Genomic DNA, 18,954 nt, shown 5'->3' on the forward strand with positions numbered 1-18,954 from the left:
AGTACCACAACAACGGGCGCCAGGGAAGAAGCGTTACAGTAAGTGCTGTTCCCCGGCGCTGGGTGCTGAACACGGCTCTCATCATTCTCCCCTGCTCTGCTGGCGATCGGCACAAGCAGGGGAGAATGATGAGAGCCATGTTCAGCACCTGGCGCCAGGGAACAGAGCTTACTGTAACGCTTCTTCCCCGGCGTCGATGCGTGTCACATGGCTGACATTCATGTGTGTTATGCATATGCACGTGTGCTGGATGTTTTGTGGCCCGTGCTGACATTAAAAAATGGACATGTCAGCGTGCTTTGCCCATGGACACACGGTTCATGGAAACACACTGACATGTGTTAGTACGATTACAGTTAGTTGGACAGGTGGTTCAATAGCGGCTTCTCCCTGCCCGTTGCCCTGGAGTGACAAGTAGATAGAAAAATATTCAGAATTGAGAGTCCTCAGTGATTGATACCTTTTAATGACTAACTGAAAATATGTTAACAAATTGCAAGCTTTCGAGACTACTCAGGTCTCTTCATCAGGCATGAGTCAATGCCTGATGAAGAGACCTGAGTAGTCTTGAAAGCTTGCAATTTGTTACCATCTTTTCAGTTAGTCATTAAAAGGTATCAACCAGTGGAGAGATGGCGTTAAACTTCGATATGGTGAGTACTGGTGTTCTGTTATTTTTTATATACAGTATTATGTATGGAATCACAGACTACTTTAAAGAGAACCTGTCATCAAGAAAAAGCAGTTTAATGTGCAGGCATCATATTATAGAGCACAGAAAGTAGAGCAGATTGATATATAGTTTTGTGAGAAAAGACTAAGTATAATATGTGATTTTATCATTTAATCCGCAGCACTTTCTGTGACTTTTTTTTGTCCAGTGGGCGGTCCTATCAGTGACTGACAGCCATCACTGTCTGCATAGCCCCTCCCACTGGACTGAAAATCCCAAAAAAAGAAGGTTTAATGTTTAAAATAAGTTATACTGAATTTTTTCCAAAAAAAAGTATATCAATCTGCTCAGCTCCCTCTCCTCTATGACATGATGCCTGTAGAACAGACTATATTTTCATGGTGACAGGTTCCCTTTAAAGAGAACTTATCACCAGGTTAAAGGGGGCTGGTTTTTCCTCTTATTTTTATTCCTACTGCTACCCTGAAACTAAAAATTATAAGCCATGCTAATTAAAAAAGGCTTATATCGCTTGAACCGTATGACGAATTAAATAAAAAAAAGGCAATTTTTGTGGTTTTGAAAAAATTGTATTTTTTGCAAAACCGATTTTTCTTCCTGTATTATCTGTCTCCAGGCCCTGTGTTATATGAGAGTTATAGGAGTGAGATTATTCCAGGAACTGGCAATGGACTTAACCCACATACCAACAGCAGTAAAATGATAAAAAGGTAAGATTATTTTTATTAGAGTAATATTAAGCTTTAAGTTTATAACTTCCACTGAGTTATAGAATGCCTTAACCCCCTTAAAGGGAATTGATTCATTTTCTTTAGTCTTTACTTTTTATTTTCAAAATCCATATTTTTTTTTTTTATAATTTTCACTGCATAGTAGAAAGGACAAAGCAACTTTTTACTGCCGGATAGTATAATTACAGTAAATATCAAATTTACATATTTTTAAAATGGTTTTTATACTTATTTGAGAATAATTAAGAATAATTAGTTTATTACTTTGTTTCATTCAAAGAATCCTTAATTTTTTGGGTGGACATTAGTTTTTTTTGCCAAATATCTTGTTGTTCTCATTGGTGACTAATCAATAACTTTTTTTATACTGTATTTTTTAGAGAGGGAATGAACAAAAAAAAACAACTAGAGGGAATCTGACAGCTGATACATGCAGCACTATCCATGGAAATATGTGTCAGATGGTGTCAGCATGATTTCAGCCATATATGCATTTCAGAAAAAAAAAGATAGCTTAATGCCCACAGGCACCAATCAGCACGGGATATTAGTTGGACAGGCGGTTCCCTAGCGGCTTCTCCCTGCCCGTTACCCTGGGGTGACAAGTCTCTCCCTGCATGTGTGTGTAAGACGTGTGAACAATGACTGTCAAGTTCCTATCCCTGAAGACACGAATCGCGTTATGTGAAGAAGTGTTAGGTGTCTTTTACATACATTGTGATATATATATACCGTATTTTGCATATTATAAGACACACCTCAAATTTTGGTGAGGAAAATATAATTAAAAAAAATAAATAAAATGATGGTGCGCTTTATAGTTCGCTTTTACCAGGGATGTAGGGGTGCGGCTGCAGATGATGCGGGGTCCCAGAAGGCAGGGTCGCTGCTGCAAGATCGTGGCAGTGGTGGCACGAGTAGGCTGATGTTGCGGGGTCTGGGAGGAGGGTCAGTTCGGCAGTGCGAAGCCGCGCCGGGACCAAGGTTTTTACAACATTTCGGGAGTTCCTGCACTTCCCATCCTTTTCACTTTATTGGACTTTGGGAAAATGGTTGCCAGAGATAGCACATGGCTGCAGCGGCCATTTTCCAGAAGAAAAACGCCAGTAAAAACTGACACAAAGGCACAGAAAAAGTGCTCAATGAAACCGCTGCTGATCAAAAATGTCGAAAAAATTCTTGGAAAGATACTAAAAACCTACTAAAATACATGTTTCTGGAAAAAAAAACACTTGCAATTTTTCTTGTCTTCTTGAAAAACCCAGCTGGTCCACCCACCCGGAAAAAATGTTGGGTGCATATACCCTAAAATGACCATTTTTGCATGAAACAATTGTGTAAATTTTGCACATCTTTTTTGGCAATGTAAACTTGTAGAACAAAACTCACTGTTATTATGTGTAGAATTTCTAACCTCCTCCATGGATGTGGTGGAAGTACCAAGAACCTCTCAGAAGAGAACAATCAGCCCAAAGGTAAGAGAATAATAGAGAACTTATTGTAAGATAGACATTTATTGTACAAGACATTTATTGACGTAACTGTTATTTTTAGTGACTGGGGATTCAGAATATGCCAGTATACCCATAGTTCCTAGAGAAAACCATGCTATTGAGATGAACACAGAATCGCCAGACTACACTGTGATGTATGATTACACCCCCCAGGTATGGAGAATGAACAAACAGCTATATACACAGTCATGGTTTTGTATGTATCATATTATATTTAGATGTTCATTGACATATTGTCCAGATAAGTACATATTATATACAGCACTTAGATGCCATTTCATTGAATATAGCAAAAAAGGTACTGACAGTGACTAGGTTCTAAAAGGCTGTCCCTGATACATGGGTGATCAAATATAGGCAGGAATATACACTGCTCAAAAAAATAAAGGGAACACTTAAACAACAGAATATAACTCAAAGTAAATCAAACTTCTGTGAAATCAAACTGTCCACTTAGGAAGCAACACTGATTGACAATCAATTTCACATGCTGTTGTGCAAATGGAATAGTAGAAAAAGACAAAGAACACATGTAGTGTTCGAAACACGTAGCTGCGTTACCGCTAATTGTCTGCGGGATGCTGATCTTAACTTGAATTTTTCAATAAATAGCCTTTTTTTATAAGCTGGACTTTTCCTTTTTCTACATTGCTTCTAAGCGGTCTCCTTGCAGTCCGTGCTGACAACACGCCACAACAGGTGAGCTGGCTTTACTCTACTTCTTGCAAATGGAATAGACAACAGATGGAAATTATTGGCAATTATCAAGACACACTTAATAAAGGAGTGGTTCCACAGGTGGGGACCACAGACCACATCTCAGTACTAATGCTTTCTGGCTAATGTTTTGGTCACTTTTGAATGTTGGTTGTGCTTTCACACTTGTGGTAGCATGAGACGGATTCTACAACCCACACAAGTAGCTCAAGTAGTGCAGCTCATCCAGGATGGCACATCAATGCGAGCTGTGTCAAGAAGGTTTGCTGTGTCTCTCAACGTAGTGTCCAGAGACTGGAGGCACTACCAGGAGACAGGTCAGTACACCAGGAGACGTGGAGGGGGCCATAGGAGGGCAACAACCCAGCAGAAGGACCGCTACCTCCGCCTTTGTGCAAGAAGGAACAGGAGAAGCAATGCCAGAGCCCTGCAAAATGACCTCCAGCAGGCCACAAATGTACATGTGTCTGCACAAACGGTTAGAAACGACTCCATGAGGATGGTCTGAGGCCCGACGTCCAGAGATGGGGGTTGTGCTCACAGCCCAACACCGTGCAAGACGCTTGGCACTTGCCACAGAACACCAGGATTGGCAAATTCGCACTGGCGCCCTGTGCTCTTCACAGATGAAAGCAGGTTCACACTGAGCACATGTGACAGATGTGACAGAGTCTGGAGACGCCGTGGAGAGCGATCTGCTGCCTGCAACATCCTTCAGCACGACTGGTTTGGCAAAGGGTCAGTAATGGTGTGGAGTGGCTTTTCTTTGGAGGGCCGCACAGCCCTCCATGTGTTCGCCAGAGGTAGACTGACTGCCATTAGGTACCGAGATGAGATCATCAGACCCCTTGTGAGACCATATGCTGGTGTGGTTGGCCCTGGGTTCCTCCAAATGGAGGACAATGCCAGACCTCATGTGGCTGGAGTGTGTCAGCAGTTCCTGCAAGATGAAGGCATTGAAGCTATGGACTGGCCCGCCCGTTCCCCAGACCTGAATCCAATTGAACACATCTGGGACATCATGTCTCACTCCATCCACCATCACTTTGCACCACAGACTTTCCAGGAGTTGGCGGATGCTTTAGTCCAGGTCTGGGAGGAGATCCCTCAGGAGACCATCCGCCACCTCATCAGGAGCATGCCCAGGCGTTGTACAGTAGGGAGGTCATACAGGCACGTGGAGGCCACACACAATACTGAGCCTCATTTTGACTTGTTTTAAGGACATTACATTCCACTTTAATTTCGTGTGTGACTCCAAATCTAGGCCTCCATAGGTTAATAAATTTGATTTCCATTGATGATTTTTGTGTGATTTTGTTGTCAGCACATTCAACTTTGTACAGAGCAATGTATTCAATGAGAATATTTCATTCATTCAGATCTAGGATGTGTTATTTGAGTATTCCCTTTATTTTTTTAAGCAGTGTATATGTCTACATCAGGGGTGGACATACCATCAGTAGGGCCAGCTTAAGGGCAGGCAGACGAGGCAGCTGCCTAGGGCACCACGCTCCTCCAGGGGCCCCCAGCCAGAGGCGTGCCACTAATAGCCGCACACCACGCGCCCCCCCGCACCGTGCATTCAACTTATCGGCATTGCAGATACCGATACAGTTGAAAGCAGTGATGGAGGAGAGAGCGTCAGATGACACTCCCTCTCCCGTCACTCCCCCTCTGACTCAGCAGCATCTGCTAGCAGTGGAGATGATGAGATGCTCTGCAGAAGCCAAAGCAGTGGAGGAACGAGGAGAGGTAAGTATTGTGAGTGTGTGTTGGGTGTGTGTGTGTTGTGCTATACTGTGTGTGGGGAGACTGCACTATACTGTGTTTGTGGGGGCTGCATTATACTGTGAGTGGGGGGTTGCATTATACTGTGTATGTATGGGGGCTGCATTATGCTCTATGAGGGGGCTGCACTTTGTGTGTGGGGCTGCATTATACTCTACGAGAGGGGGCGGCAGTATACTCTGAGAGGGGCTGCATTATACTCTATCATGGAACATGGGAAGTACATTATACTATATGTACTATATGGGACCTGCATTATACTGTGTCAAGGAATATCTATACCCATACCCATCATTCTACCTGAGTGAAAAGGCCAGGAAACAATCGTCGAACGACTTCATTATTGTCGATCACGCTCGTCTAACGGCCTGAACTCAGCGAGTGTAAATAAAACAGAAATGTTTCTGTGTGATAGTGCAAAATGTGAGCATTTGAGGCCCCACTCTAAACTTTTGTCCAGGGCCCCACTTTTTCTAAAACCGGCCCTGACCATCGATGCAACCTGTGCAGACGAAGAAGGGTCTAGGAGTTAAGGAAGCGCCCTTTCACCTTTAAAGTTGGAGGAATAGTTAATTATGATTAGGTATTAACCTGCTAAGGGACGATGTATTTTTCTTGTACGGCGGTCCTCTTCTGTATCTGCCACTGGTCTACATAATAGTTGTACTGTACTCGTGTATATTTATATATACCTGACAACCACAATATCTACAAGGAAGCTAAGTGCACACAAGCATATTAAAATTCGTCCATTTTTCATCCAGAAATTTTTTTTTTTATCTCAATCGTCATCCATATGCAATCTGCATGGCATCTGTTTTTATATAATTGTGTGAAATAGCATTTGTTTCCTACCTGATTTCCTCTTCTTTTGCATGTTTGTCACACTTAAGTGTTTCAGATCACTAAACACATTTAAATATTAGACAAAGATAACACAAGTAAGCGTGAAATGAAGTTTTTAAACAGGTCTTTATTATTAAGGGCAAAAGAAATCCAAACCCACATGGCCCTGTGTGAAAAAGTGATTGCCCCCTAAGCCTAATAACGGGATGGGCCACCCTTAGCAGCAATAGCTGCAATCAAGCATTTGCGATAACTGGCAATAAGTCTTTTACAATGCCCTGGAGGAATTTTGGTCCACTCATCTTTGCAGAATTGTTGAAATTCAGCAACACTGGAGGATTTCCAAGCATGAACCGCCTTTTTAAGGTCATGCCACAGGATCTCAATCGGACTAAGGTCAGGACTTTGACAAAGCCACTTCAAAGACTTAATTTTGTTTTTCTTAATCCATTCAGAGGTGGACTTGCTGGCAGTGTCGGACTGGGTTGCTAAGGGCCCATCAGTAATATTGACTTTGAGGGGCCCACTTTTCACCTGCATACAAATATTACACTACCCTCGTTCACAAATTTACGTATATCTCTGTATAATAATAAACAGGATAGTTTGGTTAATGAATGATGATAAGCTGCTTTGTTCTGTACAGAGTGAATCACATGAATTATGCCAAGTACTCCTCATACATTGGGATTGTGGCCCAGATCTGTGCAGGGGTCCACCGGGGTATTCCTCTGTTACCCTATAGGCCAGTCCGAGCCTGCTTACTGGTGTGTTTTGGATCATTGTCCTGCTGCATAACCCAAGTGCGGTCAGTTTGTCAAATCATGAACAGATGGCCGGACATTCTCATTCAGGATTTTTTGGTAGACAGCAGGATTCATGGTTACATTTACCACAGAAAGTCTTCCAGGTCCCGAAGCAGCAAAACAGCCTCAGACCATCACACTTCTACCACCAAATTTTACTTTTTGTATGATGTTCCTGCTGTGAAATTTTGTATTACTTCTACACCAGATGTAATGGGACATATATCTTCCAAAAAGTTCAATTTTTGTCTCGTCAGTCCACAAAGTATTCTCCACAAAAGTCTTGGGGATCATCAAGATGTTTTCTGTCAAAACTGAGTTGAGACTTTATATTGTAATTGCTCAGCAGTGGTTTTTGTCTTGGAACTCTGCCATACAGGCCATTTTTGCTCAGTCTCTCTCTTATAGTGGAGACATGAACATTGACCTTAACTGAGGAAAGTAAGGCCTGCAGTTCTGTGGATGTTGTTGTGGGGTCTTTTGTGACCTCTTGGATAAGTTGTCATGTGGCGCCCCTTAGGCTCAGTCGCCACAGAGGTACTGCACCTCCTCCTGAGGTGTGGTATCCCATCATCCAGGTAAGGTGGAGACTCCTGACCACGCTCCAACACCTGCACCCCACACCACAAAGTAGTGTAGCAAAGCACCTTCGGCGGCTCCCTGCTTGGAGTATAGCAAAGCACCCCTTGGTGGCTCTCTGCTTGGAACACGAAACGTGCTGGGAGGTGGGTGGAGTTAGATTACATTTCAAGGAGCGGGAAGAGTTTAAGTCAGTCAGTCAGTAGTTGGTTGGAGAGAGAAGAAGATCCCTAGAGAGAGGGATAGATGGATGGAAGTGCTGCAGCAGATCCCAGTGACCTGGGTATGCTGGCACGGGAAAGGGAGAAAGAGAGCAACATAGACTGAAAGCCTGACTCTCCATAGAAAGAAAGGATTAGTATGGAATGTGAGGAGTAAAAGAGAACAGAGGACGTGGGTGAGAAGAGAACCCTTCCTAGAAGTTCTAAGCGCAAGGCCGGGGCCCGGTCCCCGAGGTTGTATGGATACTAATGGTCCTGCAGCAGACACCGGAGGAATAGAAGTAATGACCACTTTATTCCCACATAAGACTTGGGGGCACAACAGCAACTGGATAGTGAGCTGGGACTCAGTAGCAAGGAGTCCCCAAAGCAGCCTACAGCTGTCTGCCATACAAGTAGAGTTCATAGGAACATCAGACGAGAGGAACTCCAGTGTAACTCAGTACTAGGAGTACTTCATCTAAAGGCGCTATAAGAGGAGACGTTCAGAAAAGCACAAGTTGGCAGAGTGTTGGAAAAGAGTGCTTCATCTTGCCTGGAGGTTGACTGAGTCCCAGACCCGGAGGACACGGCACGGAAGCAGGCACCTGTTTGTACAACAGACTGTGAGTAAAGCTTTGGAACTACATGCTCTGATGTCCTCCACTTATTCCTGTGTCAACCTGCCCGGCACTGCTACATCCCCTGCGCCAGACACTACACCACCTAAGTGTCACCATACCTACTCTGCCCTGGGTCAACAGCTCTGCCTGTGGAGGGCTATACCATCACTGCTGCACCACACCATCTGTCCCAGAGGATCTGTCTGCAGCGTCGGCCTAACATCTACATTGCTGAACACCACAGGTGGCGTCACGACTTATTCATTGACACTGAACATTTACAATGGGCGCCCAGGGCCACGAGCCAGGCCACAGCTACCGTGACAACTCCCATTGAGATCCACCGGGCCCGGTACCGAGTACCCCACAGCCCTGGGTGTGAGGGCGACCCAGTCACTGCGCTCTTAGGGTAATTTTACTCCTGGGAAGGTTCACCACTGTTCCATGTTTTTGCCATTTGTGGATAATGGCATTCACAATGGTTCACTGGAGTCCCAAAGCTTGATAAATGGTTCAATAACCTTTTCCAGACTGGTAGATCTCAATTACTTTATTTCCCATTTGTTCCAGAATTTCTGAACTTTTGGTCTACTTCACATAGTCAGGCAAGCTCTATTTAAGTGATTTCTTGATTGAGAATAGATGTGGCAGTAACCAGCCTTGGGTGTGGCTTAGGGAATTTGAACTCAGCTTCCCAAAGATGTGATAAACCACAGTTAATTTATGTATTAAAGGTGGGGGTGGGAGGGCAATCAGTTTTTCACACAGGGCCCTGGAAGTTTGGATTTCTTTTTCCCTGAATAATAAAGACCTTCATTTAAAAACTGAATTTTGTGATTACTTATGTTATCTTTGTCTAATATTTATATTTGTTTGGTGATCCCAAACATTTAAGTGTGACAAACATGCAAAAGAAAAAGAAATCAGGAAGATGTCAAACATTTTTTCATACAACTGTACATCAGCATTTGTTGCAACTTATAACACAAAATACAGTCTTCTATGTTAAAAAATTGCAATGTATCCATAAAAATCAGATGCTATAGGATTGATCCGTACGGGATCCAAATTTTTTTTCAAGCCCATAGACTTGAATGTGCGAATCTTATCTAACACATGGAAGAAACTACTGCATGTTGCAATTTTTTTCCATGTGCAGATTCGATCCGTGTGGAAAAAAACCCCACTCATCTGAACAGTTCAATTGAATATTGTTAGCAGCGGATTAATCAGCATAACATCCAGAGTCAGCAACACAGAATGTAGATTTATTCATATCCAGGTTGAACAGCTTACAGCATGAAATGTGATCAGTCTGGTATCTGCTGTGGCTTGCAGCATGGGAGCATTACAACAACAAGAAGGGAAGAGAAGGAGGGGGGTTCCTGTCTGTTTTTTTTTTTTGTCACTGAACTTCGTGAACAATCTCAATATGCACAATATATAAAACAGTACAGTAGTAGTTGTTGCAATACATACAGATCACTATGCATTATTCCAACACCCCCACTCAACAACTACTTATCCTCTTAGTCCCAGTGTGGTCCTCAATTCTTGGAACCTGGCTCGTGGCAATGGCTTTGTCATAATGTCAGCTGCCATCTTATCAGTTTCACAATAGACGAAGTGAATTATGCCACGATCTATCAAATCACGTAAATGATGATGTCTGACGTCAATGTGCTTGGTTCTAGCACTGATCTTTTCACTGCATGCAAGTTTAATGCATCCTTGGTTGTCCTCATAAATCACCGTCGGCTGAGTTGACGGTGTGCCAAGATCATCCATCAATTGTCTTAGCCAAATGACCTCCTGGCTTGCATAGGCTGCGGACACATACTCCGCTTCTGTAGATGACAAGGCAACAGACACTTGTTTCCTACTAGACCAGGAGATTAAACTTTCTCCAACTTTAAACAAGTATCCGCTTGTGGATTTATGATCATGCGAATCACCAGCCCAATCTGCATCTACATAGCCGGTGAGTTCTTTATCTCCCGTTGCAGACAGCTTTAAATTTACATCTTGCGTTTCTTTTAAATATCGGAGAAGTCTCTTAACAGCATTCCAGTCTCTTTGGCGTGGTTTTTCCACATATCTGCAAAGGATTCCAACTGTTGTTTTGATATCCGGTCGAGTCATAGTTGATATGTATATAAGTGCCCCCACTGCCTGACGATGTGTCTCATTGTTTGGCAACAAGTCATCTTCTCCTTCCAGTTTCAGGTAGGATGGTTCCATTGGGGTTGATATACCTTTGGCTTCTGACATTCCAAACTGATTCAGAATCGAATTAATTTTTGCACTTTGGTTTAGAAGAAAACTTCCATCTTCCTCTCTCTGGATTTGGATTCCTAGATAATATGTCACATTTCCAAGGTCTTTCGTTTCAAAATGCTGGTTCAGAATGTCAGCCATTTTTGCAATTTCAGCGTCTTCCTGATGAACTACAATCACATCGTCCACATATAAGAGAATATACATCCACTTTCCATCTGTATATTTTGTGTATAAACATGGATCCGCTTCACCTCTTTTAAAACCTTCTTCCAACAAGACCTTATTCATCTTAGTATTCCATGCTCTTGCTGATTGCTTAAGACCATAAAGGGATTTTTGTAGTTTGCATACAAGATTCTCTTCACCCCCTTTTACATAACATTCAAGTTGAGTCATGTATAAGTCCTCCTCAATGTCACCATTTAAAAAGGCAGTTTTTATAGCCAAATGTCTGATATTCATCTTTTGTACAGCAGCTACAGCTAACAAAGCTCTGAACGTGGTCTGTTTAGCGACTGGAGCAAACGTAGCATCGTAATCTTCGCCATACTTTTGAGAATATCCTTTTGCCACCAACCTTGCTTTAAATCTGTGGACTTTACCTGCAGAGTCATATTTGGTTTTGAAGACCCACTTACACTTGATTGACTTTTCGCCCTGTGGCAGCTTGGTGAGTTTCCAAGTTTGAAGTTGATGAAGCGATTTGATTTCCTCATTAGCAGCATTGATCCACTTTGTTCTTTCATGGACAGGTAGTTCTTGCATTTCATCCCATGACTGCGGCTCTGATTCAGGTAGTGTCTTGACTATGTAGGATAGACGTTTAGCTGGTACGCCTCTGTTTGATCTTGAAGATCTCCTGATTTCAGATTCATCTGATTTTTCTGTTGTTCCTTCAGTAGTTGAAGAATCCAGCCAGACCTCTACATCCTCCTTGTTATTGTCTTGTAATTGTGACTTCAGCTGGACTACTGGCGTGATGTCACAAAACTTGGGGGACACAAAGTTCTCATCAATCACTACATCTCTACTTATTGTGACCTTGTTTGTTTATGGGTGTAGAATCCTATAACCTTTCTGGGTTTCACTGTAGCCTACCAGGATCCCTTCCTTAGCGTGAGATTCCCACTTAGTTCGCCTTTCTTTGGGAACATGTACAAGCGCTTTACTTCTGAATATTCTTATATGATGTAGTTTTGGCTTTCTGCTGTTCCATTGCTCAAACGGAGTTTTCTCTGTAGCTTTACCTGGTAGTCTGTTCTGAAGATAGCAAGCTGTCATGATTGCTTCACCCCAATATGCTGTTGGCAGATTTGCATCAAACAACATACTTCTTCCACTTTCACAGAGTGTTCGGTTCCTTCTTTCCGCAACACCATTTTGCTCAGGATTGTACGGTACAGTGGTCTGAAATAGGATTCCATTTTTCTTTAAAATGCTCTGTGTCTCATTACTTGTGTATTCAGTCCCATTATCTGCACGTAGAATCTTTGGCATTCTCCCAAGTTTATTATATACCTCAGCTAGATATACTTCAAGTTTCTCTGGAACTTCTTTCTTGCTGTGAAGCAGATGGACAACTGTATATCTTGAATGATCATCAATAAATGTGAGAAAATATCTCTTCTTCCCAGGAGTCTGAGTGCTCATTGGACCACAGACATCTGTATGTATTAAATCTAGTGTCTGTTCTGTTCTTGTAGTACTTCTCTTTGGAAAAGCTTTTCTAGACATTTTCCCTTTGATGCAGCTAGTACATTTCTGGTTACATAGATCAATTGTAATGTCCTCAGCTAGTTGCTTTTGAACTAACTTCCTTATTGCTTCTGGGTCTCTGTGTGCTAGGCGCCTATGCCATACATGAATGCAGTTATTGTGCTTAAATGTAACTTCATTTCCTTATTTTGTGAGTTTCTTCACAGATAGTAAATTACTCTCAAGACTAGACACATAGAGCACATCTTTTACTGGGATCTTCTTGCTTTGTGTTGGTGAGATGTGACAATCAATATAACCATCTCCTATACCTTGAGAAGTCATGTACTGACCATTAGCCATAATCACTTTCTCTGACTTACTTTGGTTAAGCTTAGAAAAGAAGTCCCTGTTATTAGTCATGTGACTAGTTGCTCCAGAGTCTATACACCATGCATGCTTTGATGTATTTACACTGACAGTAAATGCAGTTTCAGTATTCACAGAATCATTTTCTGCAGACACAGCACTTTTAACCCTTTGAAGACTGCTTTGCTTTTTCAGCTGATTCATTCTAGCTTTCCAGACTCTGCAGTCGGCTTTCAAATGTCCTGATTTCTTGCAAACAAAACATTCACGTGTTTCTTTTAGGTGCTTTCTGTTATCATTTAGATTTTGTGTCTGTAAAGCAGATTCTGCATTGCATGTCCTGCTGTTTACACCTTCCGCTTTCCGCTTATATTCATCTATGAGCTTCCCTCTGACATACTCCAATGTAAGCTCATCATCTGAGCGCGCATCTAGTGCGGTTACAAGCATGTCATAGTTTTCTGGAAGACCACTAAGCAGTAATGCGGCTACATGAAAGTCCTTCAAATCTTCCCCAATGCCTCTCAGGCGTTCTACAATCTCTACAATGCTTGTTATGTAGTCCTGCATATCCTGGCCATTCTGTAGTTTAGACTGGTACAATTTTCTCATGAGATAAAGTTTATTGCTTAAATTTGTCCTCTCATGCACCTTTTGCAGCTGCTCCCACATTTCTCTTGCAGTTTCACTTTTACACACATGCACAATCTGATCATCATCTATACTGAGTGATATGGTACTTTGTGCTTTCTGATCCATCTCTATCCACTCCTGTGATACTGGGTCAGGTTTAGGCTCCTGTGTGTATTTCCACGTACCTTCTCTTATCAGCAGCATTTTCACTTTGAATTTCCAGGATTGATAATTCTGGTTAGTGAGACTTGGTACTGTAAACTTCATGGAGTTGCTGGTGGCCATCTTAGCTCTCTTCCTTTCTTTTCTTTTCTCTGTGCTCTGGGGATCTGGGACTCTAGGACTCTGGGCCCATAACCTGTTAGCAGCGGATTAATCAGCGTAACATCCAGAGTCAGCAACACAGAATGTAGATTTATTCATATCCAGGTTGAACAGCTTACAGCATGAAATGTGATCAGTCTGGTATCTGCTGTGGCTTGCAGCATGGGAGCATTACAACAACAAGAAGGGAAGAGAAGGAGGGGGGTTCCTGTCTGTTTTTTTTTTTTTGTCACCGAACTTTGTTAACAATCTCACAATATGCACAATATATAAAACAGTACAGTAGTAGTTGTTGCAATACACACAGATCAATATGCATTATTCCAACAAATATCATTGGTCCTAGTGCTTTCCGTGTGGTGTAATTTCTTTTCACAGACAACACTCGGACCGAAAATACAATAATATGATAATGGTCTGACAGTGTCTAATTCTTTCAGAACACTGAGGAACTGGAGATTAGTGCTGGAGACGTGGTACTGGTGATAGAAGAAGGAGAAGATGGCTGGTGGACTGTGGAGAGAAATGGACAGACTGGTCTTGTGCCTGGATCTTACCTTAAAAAACTCTGAGAGCCAGAATCATATCGAGATACAGATGATATAAGGGGCAGAGACTGGCTGGTACAGATGTGATATTAATCTGTAATTTCATGATCAATGTTTAATACACAGGTAGATGGCCGCTAATGTGTTTGTGATCACTGTAAATTGTAAATCTATGCTGTATATTGTATTTTGAAGAAAAACTGTGTCGCTTTCTCAGGAAAAGGTTTTCCATAGAAAAGCCATCATGAAATGCTTGATGAACTGCCCATGAAAAGCATTTAACAAAGTAGAAATGGATATAGATCTTCATTGTCTGATATGTCAGAAGTTTCATTGTGTTAGCTCAAAGCAGTAATGACAATTGCTGATTAATGGAAATCCATTGCCAAAAAATTACCTACCAAATTCTTAAAGGGATCGGTCACTTTATTCCAACAAATATGTCAGGATTATGATTTTGTGGCCCTTACTAATATATAAGTATTACAGATTCTCCTTTTGTACTTGTTAATCCAAACTTCTTTTAAAGGGGTATTCTAATAATAATAATACATTTTATTTTTATAGCGCCGACATATTCCGCAGCACTTTACATTTCAGAGGGGATTTGTACAGACAATAGACATTACAGCATAACAATAATCATATACAGTAGATTATAACAAATACCAAGAGGAAAGAGGGCCCTGCTTGCAAGCTTACAGTCTATGAGGAAAGAGGTAGACACAAAAGGTGGGTGGTAACAGTTGCCCTGATTGTATGGACCAGCCATAATGTTAAGTGTGTAACAGTACAAACACAGAGGGCTAATGGAAGCATAAAGCATGTGGGAACATGATGCGGGAAATCTGGTTATGGTAAAACTTTTGGCTGTGCCACACAGAGATAGATTAGGTTAATGTATTGAGGCGATAGGCCAGTCTGAATAAATGCGTTTTCAGGGCACGCTTAAAATTGTGGGGATTGGGGACTAATCGTATTGACCTGGGAAGTGCATTCCAAAGAATTGGCATGGCACGTGTAAAGTCTTGGAGACAGGAGTGGGAGGTTCTGACTATTGAGGATGCTAACCTCAGGTCATCAGCAGAACGGAGGGCGCAGGTAGGGTGGTATACTGAAACAAGGGAGGAGATGTAAGGTGGTGCTGAGCTATGGAGGGCTTTGTGGGTGAGGGTAATAAGTTTATACTGAATTCTGGAGTGGATGGGTAGCCAGTGTAATGACTGGCACAAGGTAGAGGCATCGGTGTAACGATTGGTGAGGAATATGATCCTGGCTGCAGCATTCAAGACAGATTGGAGAGGGGAGAGTTTGGTAAGAGGGAGACCGATTAGAAGAGAGTTAAAATAGTCGAGACGAGAATGAATAAGAGAAACAGTAAGAGTTTTTGCAGAGTCAAAAGTAAGAAAGATCGATTTCTAGAAATGTTTTTGAGGTGCAGATGACAAGAGCGAGCCAGTGATCGAATGTGGGGGGCAAAGGAAAGCTCAGAATCAAGTATGACCCCAAGACAGCGGGCCTGTTGCTGGGGAGTAATAGTGGAACCACACACAGAAATGGCAATGTCGGGTATAGGTACATTAGTAGAGGGAGGAAACACCAGGAGTTCAGTCTTTGACAGGTTCAGTTTCAGATATAGTGAGGACATGATATTAGACACAGCGTTTAGACAATGGCCGGTGTTTTCTAGAAAGGCTGGCGTGATGTCAGGAGAAGAAGCGTATAATTGGGTGTCATCAGCATAGAGATGGTACTGGAAACCAAATCTACTGATTGTTTGACCAATAGGGGCAGTGTACAAGGAGAAGAGGAGGGGGCCTAGAACCGATCCTTGAGGGACCCCAACAGTAAGGGGAAGGTGAGAGGAGGAGGAACCGGCAAAAGATACAGTAAAGGAGCGGTCGGAGAGATAGGAGGAGAACCATGAGAGAACGGTGTCCTTGAGGCCAATGGAACGGAGCATAGTGAGGAGGAGCTGATGATCCACAGTGTCGAATGCTGCAGAGAGATCCAAGAGAATTAGCATGGAGTAATGACCATTTGATTTAGCTGTTAGCAGATCATTAGAGACTTTAGTGAGGGCAGTTTCAGTGGAGTGTAAAGAGCGGAAACATCTCAAGTTGTGTCTAAAGCTGTACACAGCTCTACAGTCTCCTTCCCTCCTTGTTGCTAGAAAGGCAGGCACTCCTTGCGTGTGACAGTTCTGGTCAGTTTCCCTCTGCTGAGCTTATGCTACTGTGATACAATAAGGGAAAACAAAAAGCAAAAAACACAAATATCCTGAACTAAAAAGTAAAAAATATACTGCAAATAATGCATAAAGGTAATAATAATAATAAGGGTATTTAGTAAACATAATTTTGATCAAAATAATGTACAAGCCATCCCGCCATGTCACGGCAACCCTTGTGGGACAGTCCCTACTCTAGTATTTAAAACCTTTTCACTTGCCAAGTGACGTGAATGTGAATAAGGATCGAGCGACTGAACCACTAGTAACAGCTTAGGCCAGACTGGATGGCTTTCCCAGCTCAGAAAGAGGGCGGTTACACCCATATATGCACTGAATGCACAATGAAATGAATAAAAAACAAATCTGAAGTGAGAAAGTAAGTTAATGTGTATGCACAATGTAAGTGCATATTAACACATGACCATTAACCAGAGAAAACAAAAAGCAATAAGGGTCTGAAAAATGATGATGTCGGTTGAGTGGGGGCTGCAAGATATTTTGCAAGAGTAATAATAGGTCAGTAGATGAAAGGGGGCAAAGATGAGCAACTAACTGCTCTATAGAAATCAATAAGCTGGAGATAAGTGGCTGGAATCTCAGGAGTTAACTCCTCAGCCTGGATTGTAGCTGCTGCGCATACTTACCAGGCTCTGGTGGTAATTTTTCTTGGTGAAAGCTGTACACTATGCAAAATAATAGTTCTCATTGCAGGACAATGACAGCAGATAGAAAAAGCAAATCAACTGCAAACTTGCTTATCTTCATGCTGTCTAACTAAAGCCATTTCATAATGTGAGAATAGTCTTTTAAAGTTTGCAATGCTCTCCTGTCTACAAAATGGAAGCCTATGACTAGACCTGTCTATCAGTCTCTTCCATGTGCAAACCAGTTTACTCTCCTTAGGGTATGTTCCCATATAGCGTTTTTTTATACTGTACATTTGGAAGAAATACAGCGTTTTATAGTTGCAACAAAATAAATACTTTCTAAAATCTCATTCACATTTTTTTCCCTTCTGTTCATGTGTTGTGGTGCATATTTTTAAAACCACAGCATGTCAGTTCAGATTTTACCCATTTATTTGAATGAATGTATAAAAAATAAAAAAGAAATAACAAACAGTTTGAATAATGCACCAAAAACACTAGTAATGTACGCAATGTTTTTTTTCCTGCCAACACTGCGTCTTTCATGTCGAAAAAATTGCTGCAAACAAGCACTGTGTGAACATACTCTTACACTTATCAGGTCAGAATAAATATAATAAAATTTAAGCTATATATTCTCACTAGTGGCTGTGACCCCCAAATATGAAAAGCATCATCTACATCTGTGATATCTGTACTTATCTGATAATAAACATCTACTTTTTGTCCTTTTAGTTGATACATTTTACTTTTTTCCTTGTAGTAGGAGAAGCTAGCCATGCAGTGACTGCTCACCACCTCAGAAGGTTTTGCACTGTCATTCATTCATAAGCTTCTGACACATTTTCTCTATATTCCAGTGGAAACCTTATTGTATAGCATCCGTCTGCAGTACAGCCCAATATAGTGATGTCGGTGAAATAGGAGAAATCTATCAAACTGCAAACAGCATCTTTCACCTACTGCAGAGTTTCACCCGGCCTAGTGCTGAAATATGGGTATAGGGAAAGCGACTGTCTTATATTATGCTCATACAGCTTATTTATAGGTTTATGTTATGCGTCTAAGAATTTAAATAAATTATTTCCAAAAATCTTATTTTTAATTTTATTTATGCTAAAACAGGGAAATTGGTAAAGAAAGATGGGAGGGTAAGCACATAGTTGGAAATTTGGAGTACATATCACTCATAAAGATTGCTTGTATATAGCTTGTACTAGTGGTGTGCTGAAAACCCCCAAATGAGTTACCTGGTAAAGGTATATATCTGGTTAAAAAAGCACGATTTGAGTAGCGAGCACTCAAGCATTTTAGTTCTCGCTAGTCACTGGTGGATACACCAATTATTCATAACACTGAAATCTTGTACTAGGTCTGCGAACTTTAGGTAGATGGCACATTACATGTAACACTCACATGGATGTCAGGACCACTGTTGGACACAAATAGAAAAGGGCTCCTGTGCAAAAACAACATATGGGCCCTTTGCAGCCCAAGGGCTCTTAAAAATGCAAAATTGCACCTGCATTGGAGGTAAATGGGCCCCCTTACCTCTTGGGCCCCTGTGCGGTTGCACCAATAATATGTCCACTCCTGGTCAGGACCCAAGATTTCCCAGCAGAACCTTGGTCAGTGCATTGCATTGAGTCCCCTGTAAGTAAAAAAAACACTAACACAGTAATAAATGTTATGTTTTATACAAACTTTTTCTATTCCTAATTAGA

At 41.8% G+C, this 18,954-nt stretch overlaps 1 protein-coding gene across 1 annotated transcript in view; it reads left to right on the forward strand.

Annotated features, from left to right (window-relative positions):
• PSTPIP1 (proline-serine-threonine phosphatase interacting protein 1) overlaps window positions 1-18,326 on the forward strand; it is a 195,106-nt gene extending 176,780 nt beyond the window's left edge. The window contains exons 12-15 of the mRNA XM_073579350.1: window positions 1,311-1,404; window positions 2,830-2,900; window positions 2,980-3,092; window positions 14,243-18,326. Of these exons, the coding sequence (XP_073435451.1) occupies window positions 1,311-1,404; window positions 2,830-2,900; window positions 2,980-3,092; window positions 14,243-14,374 (410 nt within the window). The 3' untranslated portion in view covers window positions 14,375-18,326. The remainder of the gene's footprint in view (window positions 1-1,310; window positions 1,405-2,829; window positions 2,901-2,979; window positions 3,093-14,242) is intronic.
• Window positions 18,327-18,954: the final 628 nt, after the last annotated feature.

This window comes from Dendrobates tinctorius, unplaced genomic scaffold (assembly GCF_039654945.1).
Source record: "Dendrobates tinctorius isolate UK_male_01 unplaced genomic scaffold, ASM3965494v1 ptg000062l, whole genome shotgun sequence".
Classification (NCBI taxonomy): Eukaryota; Metazoa; Chordata; class Amphibia; order Anura; family Dendrobatidae; genus Dendrobates; species Dendrobates tinctorius.